At 60.7% G+C, this 23,071-nt stretch overlaps 1 protein-coding gene across 1 annotated transcript; it reads left to right on the top strand.

Annotated features, from left to right (window-relative positions):
- Window positions 1-15: 15 nt before the first annotated feature.
- Window positions 16-16,843, top strand: SSC5D (scavenger receptor cysteine rich family member with 5 domains). The gene is given in 15 exon segments (XM_070402021.1): window positions 16-68; window positions 545-571; window positions 871-1,179; window positions 1,298-1,417; window positions 1,592-1,705; window positions 2,149-2,285; window positions 2,287-2,458; window positions 3,559-3,876; window positions 4,351-4,527; window positions 5,404-5,721; window positions 6,305-6,838; window positions 6,912-7,226; window positions 7,313-7,480; window positions 10,530-10,694; window positions 15,031-16,843. Coding segments are annotated over 15 exon segments (4,464 nt in total). The 5' UTR covers window positions 16-43; the 3' UTR covers window positions 16,596-16,843.
- The last annotated feature ends 6,228 nt before the right edge of the window (window positions 16,844-23,071 follow it).

Here is a 23,071-nt window from a genome sequence, read left to right as displayed (position 1 = left end):
TCCCACCCCCTCGCACCCCATCCCTGCCCCGGACTCTGCAGACATGAGGGTCTTGGCCTGCCTCCTGGGTGAGTGACCCCCTTCTCCTCGGGGACTCAGGGGGCTGGGCCCCGCCCTCTGACCCCTGAGCTCATCAGTGGAGGGACTCAGATTTCTGGGGCCCGTTCCTGGTGCTCGGGGATGCCGGGCACGTGCCTCCCCGCCTGACCTCCAGGGACCCAGCCTTCTGCGCCCCCAGTCCCACCGTCTGAGGAGCCCCAGGGACCTGCTTGCCCCCCATCACGCCCCCAGCAGCCCTGACCCTTGTGGGGGTGTACCCACCACTCGACCTTTAGCCAGGTCTCTGGGGAGCACAGGGTCTGGTCCCCAGCCCTGACCTGTGGCGTCTGGGCCCCGCCTTGGCCCAGAGTCCTGTGCGGGAGGTTGTTGGTTCAGAGGTTAGAGGGTGTGCGTGTGTGTGTCTGTGTGTGTGGCCAGGGCCCTGGGCCGAGAGAGGACCCTGGGCCTGCCCCTCACTGTGTCGCGCCCTCACCCTCCCTTCCAGCGGCTCTGACGGGGATCCAGGCGGTTGGTAAGTGCCCCCGCCCGCCTTGCCCAGCTCCAAGCCCACCCCATTCCTGGCCTTGCCCTCCCCCAGGACCCTGCCTCTTCCCCCCCCTCATCCGGCTGTGACCTCAGGCCCCTTTCCCCTCAGAACTACCCAGACACCCGCCACCCGCTTACAACAGGGATCAGGGTCTCACCCTGCTCTCCTGGGCCCCGGGAATGGGGGTCCCCACAGTAGCCAGGCGCCGGCCTGCAGCCCCACCCTGGGCACAGCCCGGCCCCAGAGCCCCCGGAGAATGTCACAGCCTCTCCTCCGCCCCCCAGAGCGCCTGCGCCTGGCCGACGGCCCCCACGGGTGCGCGGGCCGCCTGGAGGTGTGGCACGGCGGGCGCTGGGGGACCGTGTGCGACGACGGCTGGGACCTGCGGGACGCGGAGGTGGCGTGCCGGGAGCTGGGCTGCGGGGCCGCGCTGGCCGCCCCGCCAGGTGCCTTCTTCGGGGAGGGCGCCGGGCCCGTGTGGCTGAGCGAGCTGGCCTGCCGGGGCGGCGAGGGGCAGCTGGGCCTGTGCCCCCACCGGGGCTGGAAGGCCCATGTCTGCTCCCACGAGGAGGACGCGGGGGTCGTCTGCGCAGGTGAGGACCCCAAGTCCTCAGTCCCGTCGCTCGAGGGGCCGGCGCTCTCCCTCCAGGACCCAGGGGCCTGCCCGGCCTCTCTGGGGCCAGCCCCCCATAGACCCACGGCTTTCCGCAGGTCAGCGTGTGGCCAACTCCAGGGACACCGATGGCCCCCCTTCGATCCTGGTTGGGGACCCCTGGCCGGGGCTGCCCGGGGAGCTGGGGCCCAGCTCTGAGGAGCCCCCCGTGACGTACGGTGAGCCACCCGCACTCACCCGCTTCTGCTCAGCCAGGGGAGGGGCCTTCCCGGACGGCCCTGGGGACGGTCAGATGCCCGGGCCTCCCCAATCCCCGGAGGGCCCCTCACAGCCCCCAGGCAGGAGGAGGGGTGAGGGGCTTCTGACCGCCCTCCCTCCTGTCTCCCTCCCAGCCCCCCGCCCGGCTGGGACCCCCCAGAGCAGCTCCCGGAGGAAGAGTGCCCGGCCGCCCAAGCAGGCCAAGTCCACCAGGGCCCCGCTGCTGACGGCCGGAGCCCCCCGCCAGGGTGAGTCCCCGCAGACCCAGATGGGGGGCAGGTGTCCTGCTAACCTGCGGCCTCGAGCCCTGGCCGGGGTGACCCAGGGGTGGGCATCATCCTGTGACCCCAGGGGTTGCCAGTTGGATTCCCGCTCAGGGCACGTGACTGGGTTGCGGCTGGACTATGCAGGAGGCAGCCAATCCGTATTACTGTTTCTCTCCCTCTCTCTTCCTCTTTTTCTAAAATTCAATTTAAAAACGACTAAAAGCAAACAATCAAAAAACCTGTGGCCCTCAGGACTCAGGCCCGGCCCCCTACTGACCCGATCAAGGCCTCCAGGTGTCTGCTCCCAGCACCCAGGCCCCCCCATCAGATTCCCACTCTCCCTGTGGCCTGGCTGTGTGGGGGTTTGGGGGGCTCAGAGCAGCACCCTCCCGGCTGCCTCACCCAGGCCCCTGTCTGTCCCCCAGAGCGGCTGCGCCTGGCCTCGGGCCCCCACGGGTGCGCCGGCCGCCTGGAGGTGTGGCACGGGGGGCGCTGGGGGACGGTGTGCGACGACGGCTGGGACCTGCGCGACGCGGCGGTGGCCTGCCGGGAGCTGGGCTGCGGGGGGGGCGCTGGCCGCCCCTGGGGGGGCCAGATTCGGCCCCGGCTCAGGGCCCGTGTGGATGGACGACGTGGGCTGCGGAGGCGGAGAGCAGGCCCTGCGGGACTGTCCCCGGAGCCCCTGGGGCCGGAGCAACTGTGACCACAGCGAGGACGCGGGGCTGGTCTGCACAGGTGTGTCCGCGGCCGGGAGCCTGGGTCCCCCCAAACCCCCCGCAGGTCTGCTATGTCTCCCCTTGTCTGATGCATCCTGGATGGTGGGGCATGGTGGGGACCAAGGCCAACGGACAGGGTGGGGCGCAGGGCCAGGGGGCTGGCGGGTGAGAGGTCCCCTCCACCTGCCCAGGGTGGGAAACAGGGGGCCCCAGAGAGAGGGAGGTGAGTGGAGGCTTCAGCTATGCTGTCGGGGAGAAGTGAGCCACAGGTGCCTTAACACCTCCAATTCTCAGACGCTGCAGGAGCGCCTGCCCATAGGAGGGGCGGCAGGCAGGCGTTCTCTGCCCTGGAGCACTGAGTGGGGGTGACGCCCCCCATATTTTTTTAATATATTTTATTGATTTTAGAGAAGAAGGGAGAGAGAGATAGAAACATCAATGATGAGAGAGAATCATTGATTGGCTGCCTCCTGCACACCCCTTACTGGGGATCAAGCCCGCAACCCAGGCATGTGCCCTTGGCTGGAATCGAACCTGGGACCCTTCATTCCACAGGCCGATGCTCTATACATTGAGCCAAACCAGCTAGCCGCCCCCCCCCCCCCCCTTATTGGCAGGTAGGGATGAACTGAACTGCGCCCTCCAGTGGCGTCCAGTTCTGACCCCAACATAAATGCTCCCTAGAACCAGAAGTTACTGTCTGGACCAGTGGTTAGTTCTCAGTGAGAAGGGGGCGGACTGGGGGGGTGGAACAGGATTGCCCCAGCGCCAGCCCCAGGCCATCAGCCGGGTCTGCAGGCATCTTTGCTTTACAGCTGTGCGTGCCCCGCACCTGGGCGCCGGGGCTGCTGGGCAGATGTGCTGGACGGGGCCCAGGCTGCGCCCTCAGACGGGGATGGCCCCCCAGCGGTGTGTGTGTGGGGGGTGGGAGCCGGGCCAGGGAGGCCCCGGAGGAGAACAGTGTGGCCGGGCCAGCCTCCTGCGCCCCCCTGGGCAGGCAGGGCCGGGGGGGTGGACGCTCAGCGAGGGACCTCCCGGCTCCGTGTAGCCTTTCCTCGCGTCCAGCCTCGTCTGGGCGGAAGCCTCACGGTTCGTCTCTGTTCTCTCTCCCGCGTCCAGGCCCCGCCCCGCGGCTGCGCCTGGCCGACGGCCCCCACGGGTGCGCGGGCCGCCTGGAGGTGTGGCACGGCGGGCGCTGGGGGACCGTGTGCGATGACGCCTGGGACCTGCGCGACGCGGCGGTGGCCTGCCGGGAGCTGGGCTGCGGGGGGGCGCTGGCCGCCCCCGGGGGCGCCTTCTTCGGGGAGGGCGCCGGGCCCATCCTCCTGGACGATCTGCGGTGCAGGGGGAACGAGACGGCGCTGCGCTTCTGCGCGTCCAGGCCCTGGGGCCAGCACGACTGTCACCACCGGGAGGACGCGGGGGCCGTGTGCGACGGTGAGGGGCTCCCGCGGGTGGAGGGCACCACGTGGGGGGCTGCGTGTTTCCCTCGGGACCCCCTGCCCCACTTCCTCGGTTCTTCACACTTCCTACCTGCCCGGTCCCACCAGGGAAACCGCATCACCCTGAGTGGCCTGTGGCGGAGCAGGGCTTCTATGGAGGGCGGGGCCACGCGGAGGGGCGGGGCCTTCTATGGAGGGCGGGGCCTGTGGCGAGAATGGGGAGGCCTGTGGCGGAGGGGGCGTGGCCCTGTGGCGGGGGCGGGGCCTGTAGTGGGACTGTCGGTGGAGGGCAGGGCCCTGTGGTGTGGGCGGGGCCCTGTGGCGGAGGGGGCGTGGCCTGTGGCGGAGAAGGGCGGGGTCTGTGGTGAAGGGGCGTGGCCTGTGGCGGAGGAGGGCGGGGTCTGCGGCGGAGGGGGCGAGGCGCGGGCAGCATGGGGAGGTGGTGACCCCTCCTCCCCGCCCCGCCCAGGTATGCCTCTCGCCTACGTCCCTCCCACCGCCTCCGCTGAGGGCAGCAACAACTCCAAGTCCAGGGCTGCCTCGTCCAGGGCCCCGCCCCCCACGGCGCGCCCCGCCTCGAGGACCGCAGACATCTCCCCGCCGCTGGCCTCCCCCACGGCCCCTTGGGAGCCTGGGCCGGAAGCTGGTGAGTCGGTTCTGTTCCCCAAAACGGGGTCTTAGCTTCTGTTTTGCTCCTCCCCCCACCCCCCGCCCCCTGGGCCGCAGTGCCTTCCCCTCTGCTCAGAGGCCGTCTCAGGAGGCAGGGAGGAGGGGCAGGTGCCAGGCCTGGTGTGCAGAGGCCTCGCTGCGTTAAGGCCCTGCGGTCCCGTCTTGAAATGCACGATGCTTCCTGAAGACCGCCTCCTGCTCACAGATCCTGGAAGGAGTGGGTCAACCATGGCTGTTTGGAAATCTAGGCATTATTATTATTATTAATTTTATTGATTTTTAGAGAGAGATATAGAAACATCAATGATGAGAGAATCATTGATCGCCTGCCTCCTGCACGCCCCCTAATGGGGATCAGTCTGCAACCTGGGCATGTGCCCTTGACCGGAATTGAACCCGGGACCCTTCAGTCCGCAGGCCGACACTGTATCTGCTGAGCCACACCAGCCAGGGCTCCTTCCTTTTTCATGGCTGCGTAATATTCCATTGCACTGATGGGCCAGGTTTTGTGTGTCCATTTACCCGTGGGTGGGATTTTAGGGCTTCCCCAGCCTCTGGCTTTGTGAATAGAGCTGCTGTGACCTTTGCGTTCCGGGGTCTGTTTGAAAACCACGCTCCCCTGTGGGGTGGGTCCCTAGGAGTGGGATGTCTGGCTCCCATGGTGATTCTGTGTTGAGCTCCCCAGGAACCACGCACTGCCTGGCCCTTGATCTCTGTGCCAGTGCCGATGGCACAGCACGGGCTCCGGAAATGCTTGCTGCCGGGAGGAAGGATGGGGGGGGGGGGGGGCGGGGGAGGGCGCAGAGAGCAGAGGCCTCCTCAACCCTAATTCTCTGGGTCTCTCCCGCCCCAGGCTCCCCGCAGCTGCGGCTGGTAGCCGGGCCCAGCAGATGCTCAGGCCGGCTGGAGGTGTGGCATGCCGGGCGCTGGGGCACCGTGTGCGACGACAGCTGGGACCCGCGGGACTCCACTGTGGTCTGCCGGGAGCTGGGCTGCGGGGGGGCTCGGCAGCCGGACCCCTCTGCAGGCCGCTTCGGCTGGGGCTCCGGCCCCATCTGGCTGGACGACGTGGCGTGTGTGGGGACCGAGGCGTCGCTCCTTGATTGCCCTGCCGCTGCCTGGGGGAAGCACAACTGCGCTCACAACGAGGACGTCGGCGTCATGTGCACTGGTAAGGAGCCCTTGCCAGCCATCGGCTCCCGGAGGGCTTCCTGGAGGAGGGAGCAGGAACTAGCATCCACATTAATGTCCACGGAGCACCTGCCTCCTGTGCCCACGCCCTGGGCTGGGTGTTTTCCCACCCGTGACTGCATTCACACCTCACAGTCAGGCCAGGTTGGGGGGTGCTATGTCTGGTTACTGATGAAGATTCTGAAGCACAGAGTGGTTGAGTAACTAGCCCAAGGTCACACAGCAACCAAGTGGCAGAGTTGTCCGAGTCAGGGAGGTCTCCCACACAGAGCGAGCTTCGTCCCCCCCAAGATGAGAGGAAGGGGACGTAGGGGCACGGGGACGGGGAGAGAAGCCAGGGGAAGGTCCGCGGCAGGAAACTCCCTCTCCCTTCCTCTCTGAAATCAATACAAATATATTTTTAAAAATATGAAAAGGAAAATAAGAGAATGAATGGATGAATGAATGAATGGGAGCCTGGTGACTGACTGGGGAGGGGAGAGGAGAGGAAGGGAGGGGCATGGCCGGACAACCTTGGCACCTCGAGGTCTGCCACCGCCCCCGTCTTCCCTTCCTCCTTCCAGGGACCCCCGGCCTGGACTCCATCGCAGACCCCTTCAGCTGGAGCTGGCTCCCCGGCCTGGGCAGAGACCCGGACGCCTGGCTCCCGGGGGAGCCGGCCACCAAGCCCCCCGCAGGGCTGAGCCCCAGTGTCCCCGAGAGAACCACCCAGGCCCCCGGGAAGATGCCCAAGAGCACCAAGAAGTGGGTGACCAAGCACCCAAAGAGGCCGGCCACTCCGGGCCCCGGGACGCCGACCACTAAACACTCCAGGGGCCCGGGCACGCGGGGCCCCCCTGAACTGAGCTCCAGGACCACCGCAGCCCTGACCACCGAGGCCCCCCGCAAGCTGACCTCACATACCAGCACAACGCCGACCCCCCGAGCCCCCTGGGAGCGGACCTCTAAGACTGTGACAATGACGACCACTCAAGATCCCGGAGAGGTAACCTCTCTGTCCCCGGTGGAGCCATCAGCCAAGACCCCAGCAGAAGGCCCTCCAGAGTCATCCAAAGACCCAGCCCCCTCCCCCACCGGGGGCTCCCCCAGGGGATCAGGTGAGTGGTGGGCACATGAAGGGGCGAGGCTGACCCCAGGTGACCCCTCCTGACCCGGGGCCTCCCACTGCAGGCCCCTTCCGGGTTCGTCTGGCCGATGGGCCTAACCGGTGTGCCGGCCGGCTGGAGGTGTGGCACGCTGGACTCTGGGGGACAGTGTGCGATGACAAGTGGGACCTGCGGGACAGCACCGTGGCCTGCGGGGAGCTGGGCTGTGGACGAGTCCGGCCCCGCGTGGGCAAAACCCACTACGGTCCCGGGACCGGGCCCATCTGGCTGGACGACGTGGGCTGCAAAGGGACGGAGGCCTCGCTGAGCGACTGCCCCGCGGGGCCCTGGGGACAGCACAACTGCGGCCACGAGGAGGACGTAGTGCTGACCTGCACTGGTACTGGGGCGGCGGGCGCCCCGGGAGACTCTGCAGGGGCACCCCCGAGGCCGGACAGGGCCAGACCTCTCCCGATTTCTCCCAAGGCCACGCCGACGAGGAGGACTACCCCGCCTGGACGTGGGACCCCACCTCCGGAGAGGACCTGGCCCAGGGCACCCCCGCTGCAGGGGTGCCTGGACACACTGCCTCCTGGGGCAGCACCCGGAGCCCTGGGGTCCCCTCCCCAGAGATGAGGCGCCTTCCGGGCCCAGGTGAGGAGCATGGCCAGCGGCAGCGGGGCCTCCGTGCACCCCCCTCCCCTGCAGGGTTTCCACAAAGACCCTCCTGCTGGGCCGCAGGGTCGAAGACATCTGGGCATGCTTCCTGGGCCCCAGGGACCCTAAAACCCTTCCCCGCCCCGGCTCTCCTCCAGAGCCTGGGAGAGGGGACCCCGTGTATCTCTGAGAACAGATCGGGCTGAGCCCAGCCCCAGCCCATGTCCCCCCAGTAACCTACTGGGGCCTCGGGTTCTGCTGGGATACCCAAGCCTGCGCCCTCGATCCAGAGCCGGACTCCGGGGCCCCGGGGCCACCCTGTGCCCATGTGATCACCCCAACCTTGGCTCCCTCAAACCCCTTCTCCAAGTGCATGCTGTGCTCGGGTGGGGCTGTGGCTCAGAGGTGGGGGGACACCTGCATGGAGGGTCTGTCCCCAGTCTGACCCCTGCCCTGGCCAGCAGGGCGCCCCCGTCTCCCGGTCTCTCTCCCTCCATCTCTGCGGCTGCACATCTCTCCTCCTCCCGCTCATTTTATCCCCGGTCGCCCGCCTCGCACCCTCCCCATCCCTCGCAGGTGGCTTCTTCCCCGGTTCCCGGAGGACCACGCCCCTCGGGCCTTTCCCGCCTTTCCCACCAGCCCAGCACGCATGCGCACACTGCAGCCCGGCGCCAGAGGGGCGGGGCGGAGGATAGAGGGGTGGGAGGAGCTATCTTCTGACGTCACCGGCGCGCTGCGCCTCTGATTGGCCGGCTGGCCACGCCCGCGGCAATAAAGGCCGGGGCGCGGCGCGGCTGTGGCCCCGCGGCGTGGCTGTGGGTGTCGGGGAAAGGGGAAGAGGAGCAGGCCCTGGGGGCTCTGCCATTTGTGCGGGGAGGAGAGGGGGGGCAAGTCGTGAATTAGGGTGTATATTGTCCAGTTTCTGGAGGTGATGCTGCGCGGTGCAGTGTGGCCTGGATTGCAGGCCCTTTGTTCTCTGCCTCCTTATCCCACGGCGCCCCCTAGTGGCGGAGACGGCCAGGTGCTGGGCGCGTGCAGCTGCGCAGGGGGGCGGTCCGGGCGGGAGTCCCTTTCCCTCCTGGAGGGAGAAGGCAGCGCTGAGCGCAGATCCGTGCAGAGCTGCACCCCGCGCGGGGAAATCCCGGACAGTCCCACATGCGAGCTGAGGGACGGGGAGACTGGAGGGAGGGGCGGGGCGGTGTGGGGTGGCGAGTGGGAGGGACAGCTGATGTGAATTCCAGCCTCACTAGGTGACCCTGAAAGGTGAGCCACAGCTGAACCCCCCCCCCCCGTGAGTTGGATTGCAGAGCTCACGTGTGTGTGATCTGGGGGAACCCCCAGACCCCTAGCCAGTGAGCAGGGTGACCTTGAAAAATAGGACTCTGCGTCTTTGGGCCTCAGTTTCTGCTTCTGAAGGAAACAGCTCCGGGGTCCCCGTGGGGAGTCCAGGAGAGCTCACTGACTCCGGGGCATGCAGGTTCCCACAACGGGGCGACATAGCTCCTGTCCTGACACCCAGGTTTCAGGTGGGGGAACACAGCGAGGCTCAGAGAAGGTAAACTTGAACTCAGGTGCCACGCTTGGGATCCAGTTTGTTTTTTAAAAAATACTAGAGGTCCGGTGCACAAAATTCGTCTAAGAGTAGGGCTTCCTTTCCCCGGCTGCCGGCACCGTCATCCCTCGTAGCCCTGACTTCGTCTGGAAGGTCATCCAGTCTAATTAGCATATTATGCTTTTATTATTATAGATTTTTTATTGATTTCAGAGAGGAAGGGAGAGGGAGAGAAATAGAAACATCAGTGATGGGAGAGAATCATGGATCGGCTGCGTCCTGCATGCCCCACACCGGGAATGGAGCCCGTAACCTGGGCATGTGCCCTGACCGGAAATCCAACAGTGACCTCCTGGTTCATAGGCCCAGGTGCAACCACTGAGCCATGCCGGCCGGACTTGAGATTCATTTTAAACGATTTTACACGCATTTTGCTCCTTGGACTGGGAAAGATTACCGAATCACTGAAGTAATTACACACGTGAGCTCTGCAGTCCAACTCATGGGGGTTCAGCTGTGGCTCCCCCTGGGATTAGAACTTGGGGGGGGGGGGGACCCAGGTCCCAAGCCAGTGAGCAAACTGTGTGTGAAATTTTGGAAAGCCGCAGACCACTGGTTGTTAGAGCGATTTACCGTAAATGAGCAACAGCTGCGGGTCCGGGGAGGGGTGATGGTTTAGCTGGGCAATCAGGGGAACCTCACGCTGGAGATGTAGGGTTTGCACCGTGGACACCGGAGGGAGGGCGCTCTCAGGGGAGCAGAGGCTGCAGCTGGACGGTGGCCCTGCCCGCCCAGGACGCTGTCCTCTCCCCCAGACGCAGCTCGGCCTGTGTTTTGCTGGTCAGTGCCTGTGGCTGCGGCCCCCCACCCCAACCCCTCCCCCCCCACGCATAGTGGCTGCAGACAGCGCCAGCTCATTCTGCGGGTCTGTGGGTCGGAGGCCCCGAGCCTCGCGGGGCTGCATCCCTGCCGGGGCTCCGGGGAGACGGCTCCCTTGCCTCCTCTCTCGTCCGGAAGCCACCGCATGCCTTGGGCCATGGCCCTTCCTCTGTCTGCAACTTGCCTCTCTGTCTGGCCCTCCTTCTGTCTTCACGTCTTCCTCTGTCACTACAGCTGGGGGAGTTCTCCAGGTTTAAGGCTGTGTGTGATTACACGGGGTCCACTTGGTTACTGTTATTATTATTACTTTATTTTGGGGGGTTAATCCTCACCCGAGGATATTTTCCATTGATCTTTCTTTTAGAGAGAGTGGAAGGGAGGGGGACACCCAGCTTTCCATTCTGGGGGACCCAGCTCTCCATCCAGGGGGGACCCAGCTCTCCATCCTGGGGGGACCCAGCTCTCCATCCAGGGGGGACTCAGCTCTCCATCCAGGGGGGACCCAGCTTTCCATCCTGGGGGGACCCAGCTCTCCATCCAGGGGGGACTCAGCTCTCCATCCAGGGGGACCCAGCTCTCCATCCAGGGGGGACCCAGCTCTCCATATCTCCCCAGGTGGCGAGGATGGTTCCGAGCCTTCCTGGAAAAGGGGCACGCCTTCAGGAGGGGCCGTGGCCACGGGGACCCCCACCACGGGCGCGCCTGGACCCACTCTTACCACCGGCACCACCAGGAGCCCAGGTGAACCCCCTCCAGCTCCAAGGGTTCGTGGAGACACAGGTGAGGCCTGTGGCTGGGGCGAGGGGACGAGGACACTTGTGTGGTGGGGTAGAGAGATGGACCCCAAATTCCTCAGTGGAGCCCCAACCGTAACCCAGAAAGACCCAGCAGAAATGTATCCCAAAACAAGGGGCTGCTGCCTACACCAGGTCCTCGCCTGGGGCAATGGCCACTCTCTGACGATGGTTTGATTGTCACGACTTGGAGCCTCAAGGGGCGGCCGCAGGGATGTTGTCACACAACCGCAGTCACAGGGAAGCCCCCCCCCCCCCCCCCACGACTCATCCCATCCCAAATGTCAGTGATCCGAGGCTCAGAAACCCTAACCTATACTGTGCAAGCCACTCGGACAAATCAATAAGAAAATGGTGGGCTCAGTGGTTGAGCGTCGACCTATGAACCAGGAGGTCATGGTTCGATTCCCGGTCAAGGGCACATGCCCGGGTTGCAGGCTGATCCCCAGTAGGGGGCGTGCAGGAGGCAGCCGATCAATGATTCTTATCATTGATGTTTCTGTCTCTCTCTCCCTCTCCCTTCTTCTCTGAAATCAACAAAAAATATATTTGAAAAAAACACACACATATGTTTAAGGACATATGTTAAGTACATTCGTGGAGGTACCTATGGGAGGTGAGAGGGATGGAGACTGGGGACAAAGAGGAGAAGAATAAAGCAAGAAGAGACAGTGTAGGGCAGTGATGGCGAGCCTTCTGAGCTCGGCGTGCCAGCATTTTGAAAAACCCTAACTTGACTCTGGTGCCGTGTCACACATAGAAATTTTTTGATCTTTGCAACCATAGTCAAACAAAGACTTATATTTTTGATATTTATTTTATATATTTAAATGCCATTGAACCAAGAAAAATCAACCAAAAAAAATGAGTTCGCGTGTCACCTCTGACACGCGTGTCATAGGTTCGCCATCACTGGTATAGGGGCTGTTGGTGACAACATACAGAGGGGTATGATCAGCTTAGCTCTCTGCACCTTGGGTCTGAGAAATGAGCCATCAGTAAGACCGCTCTGGCCCTGGCGGTGGCTCAGCTGGTCAGAGCAGCATCCTATGCACCAAAGAGGTTTCAGGTTCGATTCCCGGTCAGGGCACACGCCCAGGTCTCAGATGCATCCCCTGGTTGGGGCAGATACCGGAGGCAAGCGATTGATGTTTCTCTCCCTCTCCCTCTCCCTAAAATCAATAACAACAAATCCTTGGGTGAGGATTTTTTGAAAAAAATCAGTATCACTCTAGGCATCTGAGCCCTGACAGTATCTCAGTAAGCTGGGATTCTCGAAGTCATTAAAAACGATGACAACGTATTGAGCGATATGCTATCTATCAGGCGCTATTCTAAGTACTTGGTACGTTCTACTCCTTTAATCCTGGTCACATCCACATGGGCGCTGTGATGGAGGGGCCGTAATGATGCCCGTTTCACAGGTGGGAGAAACCGAGGCACAGGCGTCAAGGCCTCTGACAGTATCGATAATCGTGAGAGGGCGTATTACATGCTAGGCATCGTGCTAAGCGCTCTGTACACACACAGCCTCCCCGAGTCCTAATCACAGTTCTACATGGAAGGGTCGAGGACCATCCATGGTGTCTAGATGGGGAAGAAATGGAGTCAAGGCAGTTAAGCAGTGTGCCCACCTTAGTCCAGCAGGGAAGCAAGGAGCTGGGGTTTACACCCAGGCGACCTGGCTGGAGGCCGAGCCCCCCCCCACACACCTGCTTCTCACCCCTGCAGACGGGGGCAGGGCGCCTGGGATGCCCAGAGCAAGTGTGTCAAACTCACAGGCTCCCACGGTCCGAATAAACAAGGTCTAAGTGGATGTGGCCACAAAAAAACAAAAGCTTCCATTTTCATAGAAACGTGGGTTTATGTCGATAGAGACGTGCTGAATGCAAAAGGCTGAAATAAATGAGTTGTTGTTAACACAAAATAATAGAACATTTTAATAAAAATTAATTTTTTTCTTGAACATGAACTTCCCAGATACGGAAGAACTGCACAAATTCATAAGTGTCACGCAAATAAACCTATTTTTCTTGTTCTCCAAAAGCGAAATAGTTCCTGTTGTGCACACCAAACAAGTCAGTCCAAGACTAATGACGTGGCCATCGGCTGCTAGAGTATTCGCTGCTGGTGTTAGTGGAGAGAAATGGTGCCCTGTTTGTAAGGCACGTAAGGGAAATGAATGCAATAGGATTATAGTCATCAGTCTCTAGCGAACGTTGTAGTTTGTTGTTAATAATTATGTATAACAGGATATTGTAAACATTAAGTTACAAAATTTTTATTGAAACATTTCTGACATACCATTCTATTTGCCGGGTTGCAAAAATATTCGCTGTGGGCCGCGAGTTTGACATGCTTGCTCTAAGCTTCCAGCACAGGTGGTGATCCAAACTTAACTGAATCAAAAATGTGGAAAAGAAAACATTGCGTTTCTGAGTGGAATGAGGCACATGTGAAGGGCTCAGTAACCACACGGACCACAGGGGACCACATGGGACCACACGGGACCACAGAGCACCCCCATCACTAGAAAGTGATACTTAATGGCCTTGACTCTGAGTACAAAGGACCTGGGTTCAAATCTTGTCCCTGCAACGTGCAAACTCTGTGTGTGTGTGTGTGTGTGTGTGTGTGTGTGTGTGTGTGTGTGTGTGTGACTTTGGGCAAGTTACTTACCTTCCTGGCCTGACTTCCCTCATCTGGAAAAAAGGGTTAACTTTTTCAAAATAGTTTATTCATGTTTAGAGAGAGAGGAAGGGAGAGGGAGAGAGAGGAAGAGAAAAACATCGATGCAAGAGCGAAATATCCACCAGCTGCCTCCTGCACGCCCCCTACAGGGGGTCAAGCCTGAAACCCTGGCCTGTGCCCTGAGGGGGAATCGAACCAGCAACCTTCCTGAGCCAGCAGGGCTGATGCCCAACCTGAACCAGGATGAGGCTTCTAATTGGGTCCTACCTTTAGGAGGCGCCCAAACTCACAATAATCAGGATCAATAAAATCTTCATACAATAGTTTTAAAAGTCAAAATTAATGGGAAAATAAGCCACAGTGAACGAAATATTGACATTTTATTTATTTATTGTTTTTAAATACATTTAATTTTTAAATATATATTTTATTGATTTTCTACAGAGAGGAAAGGAGAGGGATAGAGAGTTAGAAACATCGATGAGAGAGAAACATCGACCAGCTGCCTCCTGCACATCTCCTACTGGGGATGTGCCCGCAACCAACGTACGTGCCCTTGACCGGAATCGAATCCGGGACCTTTCAGTCCGCAGGCCGACGCTCTATCCACTGAGCCAAACCGGTTTCAGCAATATTGACATTTTAAATAAAGACAGGATCCCACCGACCTCACCGGGGTCCCCTAATCTCAGCTCCATCAGGTATTGTCTTGGGTTGAAATGTTGACATTCCGTTCATCGTGGATGTTTCCCATTAATTTTAAAAAAATATATTTTATTGATTTTTTTACAGAGAGGAAGGGAGAGGGATAGAGAGTTAGAAACATTGACGAGAGAGAAACATGGATCAGCTGCCTCCTGCACACTCCCTACTGGGGATGTGCCAGCAACCAAGGTAGATGGCCTTGGGCTGAATCGAACCCGGGACCCTTCAGTCCGCAGGCCGACGCTCTATCCACTGAGCCACACCGGTCAGGGCTTTCGCATTAACTTTGATTGTTTTAAAATACGGCACAAACACATGTACCTTGATTACTGAGATGGCTCTTCCGAATCTCCTGCTCCACCCCTCCTGCTTCTGCACCTAAAGGCACCTCTCACACCCTCCCTCTTACCCTCTGCATCCCCCCTGCCCTCCGCCCCCTGCCCTCCGCCCCCTCCATCCTGCCCATACCCTCCACACCCCCACATCCCCCAACTCTCCCGGATTCCGGATTCCGCTTCTTCTTGCATGCTCCCACACCCCTTTCATCCCCCACCGTCCTGCATCCCCCCACGTTTCTGCCCCTTCCCGCAACCCATCCCCTCACCCCATCCTCCCCTCTCCCACCCCTCCATTCCCGCACCCCCTCATTCCCCCTTCCACCTCCCATCTCCCCCACTTTCCCACCAGCACCCCCCCGCCCCCGCCCCCCGCCGCCTCCCACCTCACCCCCCCCTGCACCCTCCTGCAGTGGAGGCCGCCAGGTGGCGCTTGGCGACAGGGGCGGGGGAAGGGGGAGCAAGGGGGCGCGGTGAATCTGCCGGCGACCGGTGACGTCACGAGGCTCTGCGCCTTCCGATTGGCCGTCCGATCCTGGCCGTGGGGTGGGCGGGGCAGACTGACCTCACTGTCCATCTCTCCTCCTCCAGGTCCTGGGAAGAAACCGGGGCCCGAGCACCGGCTGCGGCTCACAGCGGCCAGGACGGCGCCCCCCGCCCCTTCCCCGGGCCCCCCAGTGGCCTCCCAGGCGGCGCCACAGCTCACCCCCCGCGCAGCGTCACCGTCCACGGAGGCGACCTCGCCCCCTGCGGACACTCGGCCTGACCTCACCTCGACCCCCGGCCTGCCTGTATCCACCCTGGAGGCCTCCGTGGGTGCAGCGCTGACCGCAGAGCCTTCTCCCACCCCGCCGCCCACCTCGCCCAAAGAACTGACCTCTGACCCCTCTGCACCAGCTGCTGCGACTGGCCTTTCCCCCACCTCAGAGGTGACCTCCGGATCTGGCGCACCCCCAGGCCCGGACACCACCCTGTACCCCGACACAGTCCCAGAACCTTCGGGATCCCCTGGCCACTCCACAAGCCCTTCCCCCACCACCCCTCCCTCCACCACGACCTCTCACCCCCCCATGACCCCTCAGCCCACCACGACCCCTCAGCCCACCACGACCCCTCACCCCACCACGACCCCTCATGCCACCACGACCCCTCACCCCACCACGACCCCTCATCCCATCACGATCCCTCATCCCATCACGATCCCTCACCCCTCCACAACCCTGCAACCAGCCACAGCTGCTCACCCAGCCACAACCCCTTTCCCCTCCACGACCCCTCACCTCCCCACAACCTCTCAACCCACATCAACCCCTAATCCCATCACAATCCCTTACCCTGTCACTGCCCCTCACTCCACCACGACCCCTCACCCCACCACGACCCCTCACCCTACGACCACTACTCACCCCGCCTTGGCTCCTGGCCCTACCTCAGCCCCTGTGGTCACCACTAAGTCCCTTTTAACTCCCTCGGAAACAGAACTCCCCTCCCCCACTCCCGCACCGACAGCCAAGCCCAGCCTGCACCCCCAGTGGACCTTCATGGGGGCCCCTCATCCCTCCCCTTCCCATGTGTCCAGCCTAGAGCCCTCTCCAGATGCAGAGTCCAACCCCTCCAGCCCCTCTCCAGCCCCAAGCACGGACGCCCCATGCACGGAGGACTTCAAGCCGTCCAGCAGCCAGAGCCACGGACTGACCCCTCCACCTCCTCCGACCCCGCACGCAGCCCCTGACCCCACTGTGAGGCCGGACCTCCGCCTGCCCCCCATGGCCCACCCCTTAGAGCAACCTCCTCCTGACCATCTCACCCCGGGGCCAATCCCCGGCCAGAGCCCAGGCCCCCTCGGCCCCTGCGTGGCCCCGGTGCCACCTGTCAGGGTCATGGCTTGCGAGCCGCCCGCCCTGCTGGAGCTGGTGGCGGCTGTGAGGGACGTGGGCCACCAGCTGCAGGGGCTGACCCAGGCCCTGGAGCGGGACCAGCGGGAGCGCCAAGCCCTGGGACTGGGGCTGACCCAGCTGGTGGAGGCTGCCCAGGGCCTGGGGCAGCTGGGTGAGGTTGTGAAGAGACTGGCAGAGGTCGCCTGGCCCCCCAGCACACCTGCCCCAACCACCACCACCCCAGAGGAGGAAGAGAGGCCTCTCCGGGGAGACGTGTGACCCTCTCTGGGACTTGAGGGGCGTGAGACATTCCCAACCAAAAAAGGAAAACCAAAGTATCAAATTAAAAACCAGATGTGGGTGACGTTTCTGGGGGAGTAGAGGAGCCCCGGAGAGATGGAATCACAAGACTGATCAGTTTGTGAATAGCACAGGTACCGTGAAGGTGGTGAGGGGGATGGCGGTCATGGTGATGGGCGCGATGATGGTGATTCTGACGGTGAAGACGATGCTCGTGAGGTTGATGGTGATGATGATGGTGATGAAGATGGTTATCATGGTGATGATGGTGGAGATGATGACAATGATGATCATGGTGATGGTGGTGGAGATAATGATGGTGGTGATGGTGATGAAGATGATCATGGTGATGGTGGTGAGGATGGTGATGAAGATGATTATCATAGTGATGATGGAGATGATGATCATGGTGGTAGAGGTGATGATGGAGATGAAGATGATGGTGGTGATGATGGTGATGGAGATGATCATGGTGGTGGAGGTGATGATGGTGATAGAGATGATGATGGTGTGATGGTGATGAAGATGATCATAGTGGTGATGGGGATGATTGCTGATGGCGATGAAGATGATTATCATGGTGATGATGGTGGCGATGATGGAGATGATGATGACAATGATGACCATGGTGATGGTGTTGATGATGATGGAGAGATGGTGATGATGGTGTGGAGATGATTGTAGTGGTGATGATGGTGATGATGATGATCATGGTGATGATGTTGATGGTGGTGGAGATGATTGTGGGGGTGACGATGGGGTGATGGCGACAATGATGATCATGGGGATGGTGGTGACGATGGTGGTGATGGTGGTGGAGATGATTGTAGGGGTGACGATGGTGGTGATGGCGACGATGATGATCATGGTGATGGTGTTGGTGGTGGAGATGATTGTAGGGGTGATGATGGTGGTGATGGTGACGATGATGGAAATGATGATGACAATGATGACCATGGTGATGGTGTTGATGATGATGGAGAGATGGCGACAATGATGATCATGGTGATGGTGATGATGGTGGTGGAGATGATTGTGGGGGTGACGATGGGGTGATGGCGACAATGATGATCATGGGGATGGTGGTGATGATGGTGGTGATGGCGACGATGATGATCATGGGGATGGTGGTGACGATGGTGGTGATGGCGACGATGATGATCATGGGGATGGTGGTGACGATGGTGGTGATGATGGTGTGGAGATGATTGTAGTGGTGACAATGGTGGCAATGATGGTCTTGAAGATGATCATGATGGCGATGGCCATGATGGTAACAGTGATGTTGATGGAGACGGTCATGCCGTGATAACAGTGCTGACGAAGCCCCCGAGGGCAGACATCCTCGTCTTGTTTACGGATGTAAACGAGAGAGCCGGCCACAGCCTGCACACCCGGTGAGGGTCTGTGGATGCATGAGTGCATCAGTTACAACAATGACTAATGCTCGTCGGACACCTCCCATGGCTCTGTGTTCAGGACTTTGCCTGTGTGATGTCTTTCTTTTTACTGAGAGAGGAAGAGTGAGAGAGAAACGTCAATGTGAGAGAGATACACCATCGGTTGCCTCACGTACACACCCCGACGGGGGATTGAACCTGCAACCTAGGCACATGCCCTGACCAGGAGTCGCCCCCGCGCCTTCTGGCGCACGGGACTCCGCTCCGAGCATCGGAGCCCGGGCGTGTGAGGTCACCTCACCTTCATGAACGGGCGCTGAGGAGCGCCCTGTTCCCGCAGCTCAGCAGAGAGGTGTGAACGTGGGAGAAGGTGCCTGAGTGCCTGGGCTCGAGTCCTCCTGGGTGTGAACCTGAGCCGGTTGCTCAACCTCTGGGTCGGCGCTTCCCCCAGTGTACAAGGGGGCGACCTCGGGTTCCTGTGACCGGGAGGTGATGAGTGGGTGTGAGCGTGAGAGCACTCAGCTGGGGGCTGGCGGTGGATGCGTGCTCATCATGTGATTGTATCGCCGTATTTACCCCCACATTGCAGCTCAGGTCATGGGGAACGTGGGTACCCAGGCTGGTCTGACCCAGGGCCGTGGCTCGTAAGATAGCCGGTGCCCAAGGCCAGCTCCCCGGGGTTCAAGGCCACGTCCTGGCCCTGCTCCTGTGTGCCTGACGCAGCCTGTGCTCTCCGTCCCTCTGTCCTCCCACAGCCCTTCCAGGGAGGGAGGGACTCAGTCCCCACTTCAGGAGGCAACAGAGAGGGTCAGCTCCTGCCTCAGGCCACACAGCAGAGCGGGAGCTCAGCCCCAAGGGCGTGGGTTTCCTGCTTGGGCTCTGGCCTGGGCTTCCAGGGATGGACTTCCCAGCCGGCCCCTCTCTGGGTGGCCCCTGGCCCTCCCCGGGCCTCAGCTCGTGTCCTGGGCCCCAGCTTGGGAGGCCCCCACCTCTGGCCTGCGGGAGGCTCCCGCAGCCTCCCTCAGGCAGCAACCTGTGGCCTGTTTCTCCACTCGCCGCCGGTCCGAGCCCGGCTCACAGGTCTTGGAAGGTCAGGGAGCTGGCGCCCCCGCAGCCCTGCAAAGGCCAACGGGGTCCAGTTACACACTGTGGGGGGGGGGGCACTGTCTGGGGGTCCTGATAGATGGACCGTCCGCCCCGCCAACAGGCGAAGGAGCACGCAGTGGGTTCCTGTTTCCCAGGCCTCACTAAGCCCTGAGACTTAAATAACTGCTGACCTGCAGGCCAGGGGGCCGCTCCTGCCCGCGTTCCCCTTGCCCTCCTGGGTCCTCGGGGCTCCCAGGATGCGTCCCAGCTGGAGAACTAAAGGTCTCCTTTCCTGTCTCCAGGGGAGCAGGTGAGCCCTGGCTCCCGGTCACCCCAGACGGCCCCACCGGGGGGTGCGGGCTCCGGGCCCCTCTCCAGGAGCCAGGGTCGCCGAGGCTGGCGGGCACTCAGGCCCCAGGCCCCCCGCCCGCCCCCGGCACCCTCTGCCAGCCCCGAGGAGCGGTGCTCAATTAGCTGGTCACTCTATCCCTGCTTGGCCAGGCAGCTAAGCCCGAACATCTGGCCCCCGGGCCCGCAGCCAGGCTGGTCGCCAGCCCCCACTACTGCTGGCTCTGACCCCGGACACCTCCCACGGGACAGCTGAGCCCGGCCGGCCGTGCCCGCCAGCTCGCAACAAGCTGAGAACAGTAGCCGCGCAGGCCCCGCGAGCCGTGGGCAGATGCAGAGAAAACACCCAGGAGCAGAGGGCGCGCCCCTAACCGGAGACCCAGAGCCACGGTGGGCGACCTGTCCTCCCCATAGGAAAGCCCGAAGAGCCCTGGCTGGTGTGGCTCAGTGGCTAGAACATCAGCCTGAGGACGGAAGGGTCCCAGGTTCGATTCCGGTTAAGGGCACAGGCCCAGGCTGCGGACTCAATCCCCAGTGTGGGGCGTGCAGGAGGCAGCCGATCCATGATTCTCTCATCATTGATGTTTCTCTCTCTCCCTCCCTCCCTCTCTGAAATAAGAAAACCCTGAAGAATCAGGTTGTACCCGAGGCCCGTGTCACTGACAGTTGAGCTGGGCCATGGGCTCAGAGCTCTGCACTGTGTTCTCCCAGCTCCCTGAGCCCAAGGGCAACCTGGGGCCAGGAGCAAGGGCCTCCCAGACCCACTGGGTCAGGCGCTGCCTGTGAACAACGTGGGTGGGCAGTTCGGGGCAGCTGCTGACCTCACTCGCGTGTCTGTGCACCAGGCTGCACCCCATGAGCTGCCGGCAAAGAGAGTGTCTACAGGGGCCCCGCCCTCCGGTTCCCCCCAAACCCTCCCCGCAAGCAGGGGCCGCTGCGGGTTTGGTGCTCGCCTGACGTTCTGGCTTTTGATTGTGTTTTGTATGAAGCCTGGGCCCCGTGTGCGCTGGTGGCCGGGTTCCTGGCCTCCCGGCCGCTGGCAGGTGCCCGGCCCGCGATCCCCCGCGCCCTTGAGGATCTGCCAGCGACAGCTGCGCTCAGCAACAAATATTTATGTACATATGGAGAGAGACAGAGACGGAGAGAGACGGAGGAGACGGTGGAGACAGAGAGGGGAGAAGGGAAACACTTTTTATCTTTTATTTTTTTAAATATATTTTTATTGATTTCAGAGAGGAAGGGAGAGGGAGAGAGAGAGAAACATTGATGTGAGAGAAACCCATCAATTGTTTGCCTCTAGACACTGAACCTGAAATCCAGGTACGTGCCCTTAATCGGGAATCCAACCCGCAACCCTTTCATATGCATGGGCTGACGCTCCAACGCTCTAACCGCTGACCCACACCAGCCGGGGCCTACAATTCAGTGGTTTTTAATATCTTCTGAGAATTGTGCAACATTCACCACACTCTAATTTTATAACTTTCCCACCCCATCACCATCCCTATCACCACCCCCAAAGAGAAAACCTGTACCCATTAGCCACCACTCCCCATCTCTCCCTGCCCCTCCCCCCAGTCACTAATCTCTTGTGCATGGCAGGGCTTCCTTTTCATGGGGGAGTAATGTTCCATTGCTCGGGGGGACCCCACTTTGTGTATCCATCCATTTGTTGATGGGCATTTGGGTTGTTTGCAGTGTTCGGCTACTGTGAATAATGAGAACATTCACGTGGATGTACGTTTTCATTTCTTCTTTTATACATATATTTTATTGATTTTTTTACAGAGAGGAAGGGAGAGAGAGAGTTAGAAACATCGATGAGAGAGAAACATCGATCAGCTGCCTCCTGCACATCTCCTACTGGGGATGTGCCTGCAACCCAGGTACATGCCCTTGACCGGAACTGAACCTGGGACCTTTCAGTCCGCAGGCCCACGCTCTATCCACTGAGCCAAACCGGTTTCAGCACGTTTTCATGTCTGGTGGGCAGGCGCCTAGGAGCGGAATTGCTGGGCCCCATGGGAACTGTGTCCTGCGTGTAGAGGCAGTGACGCTGTCTTCCCCAGCGGCTGCCCCGTTTCCCACTCCACCAGCTTGTTCACGTCCTCGCCCACATGCACCATCGTCTGCCTTTCTCCCCCCACAGCTTTAAAAAAAATTTCCCCATCACCATCTATGCCCTCTAGGCCCTCTTCCGCCTCCACACATACCCCCCTCCCCCCACCGTACGCCATGGTTGGCCTTTGGTGATGACCCTTCAGTGGGTCTGAAGGCTTCGCAGCCCCATTTTCTGTCTTCATTTAGGTGTGACCACCTCACCAACACACAGACACATGCTTACACGACTCTCACACACGTGTGCCCACACACACTCCGCAGTTACACTCCCTTCCATCCACATGCTCACACTCACTCTCAAATGCACACGCTCACTCACACTCATAGTCTCACATTCACACCCTCACACTGTCACATTCTCATATGCACACATGCACGCTCACTCACACTTACACACTCACCCTCTCATACTCTCACACACGAATGCACACTCATGCTCATACTCTCACTTCCACACTCACCAGACTCACACTGTCACACAAACACGCAAGAACAGTTGTGGTAACACACTTACACTCGTGCTCACACTCCCAGCCCCGCCCCCCACCCCCGCACAGGGCCTCTTCACCCGCTGATGGCAACAGGACATCCCTGCCGTTTAAGAGCTAAGGCCATGCCCGGCCGGCGTGGCTCAGTGGTTGAGCATCGGCCTCTGAACCGGGAGGTCACAATTTGATTCAGGGCACATACCCGGGCTGTGGGCTCGATCCCCCGTGTGGGGCGTGCAGGAGGCAGCTGATCAATGATTTTCCCTCATCATTGATGTTTCTCCCTCTCCCTTCCTCTCTGATCGATCTCTCTCTCTCTCTCTCTCTCTCTCTATATATATATATATATATAATTTTTTAAAAAGAGCTGAGCCCTAACCGATTTGGCTCAGTGAATAGAGCATTGGCCTTCGGACTGAAAGGTCCCAGGTTCGATTCCGGTCCAGGGCATGTACCTTGGTTGTGGGCACATCCCCAGTGGGGAGTGTGCAGGAGGCAGCTGATCGATGTTTCTCTCTCATCGATGTTTCTAACTCTCTATCCCTCTCCCTTCCTCTCTGTAAAAAATCAATAAAATATTTAAAAAAAAAAAAGAGCTGAGCCCTGGACAGGAGCCAGCCTGGGGTCGAGTCCCACCTCTGCCCTGACCTTCCGCGGGCACAGGTGGGCATTGTGGCCGAGCTGGGCTGTCACTGCCCCCCGGGGCTCTGAGGCTCTGAGCCCATGGGCCTGCCTGGAAGCTGAGGAGCTTCTTGGGCACTAAGTATTATAATCAGTGTCAGATGTCACTTATTCAACGAATATTTAATTAGCATGGCCCCCACCCAGGCCCCTCCTGGGCATCTCTGTCCTCCCCTGCCCCTGGTCATTGTCACCTCCCAGTTAAGCCTCAGCTGCTGCTACCAATTAACACCGTCTGCAGCCACCTCTGCCCCCTGCCCTCCGCACTCGTTCCTGCCCAGCCTCACCCGCTTCGGCGGCGCCTCTGGCTCTTGGGACACATTCTTGGCCC

This window comes from Myotis yumanensis, unplaced genomic scaffold, assembly GCF_028538775.1.
Source record: "Myotis yumanensis isolate MYYU_CA2020_CCGP unplaced genomic scaffold, mMyoYum1.0.hap1 SCAF_23, whole genome shotgun sequence".
NCBI lineage: Eukaryota > Metazoa > Chordata > Mammalia > Chiroptera > Vespertilionidae > Myotis > Myotis yumanensis.
The sequence above is the reverse complement of the archived record's forward strand: the minus strand, read 5'-3'. Positions and strand labels throughout refer to the sequence as shown.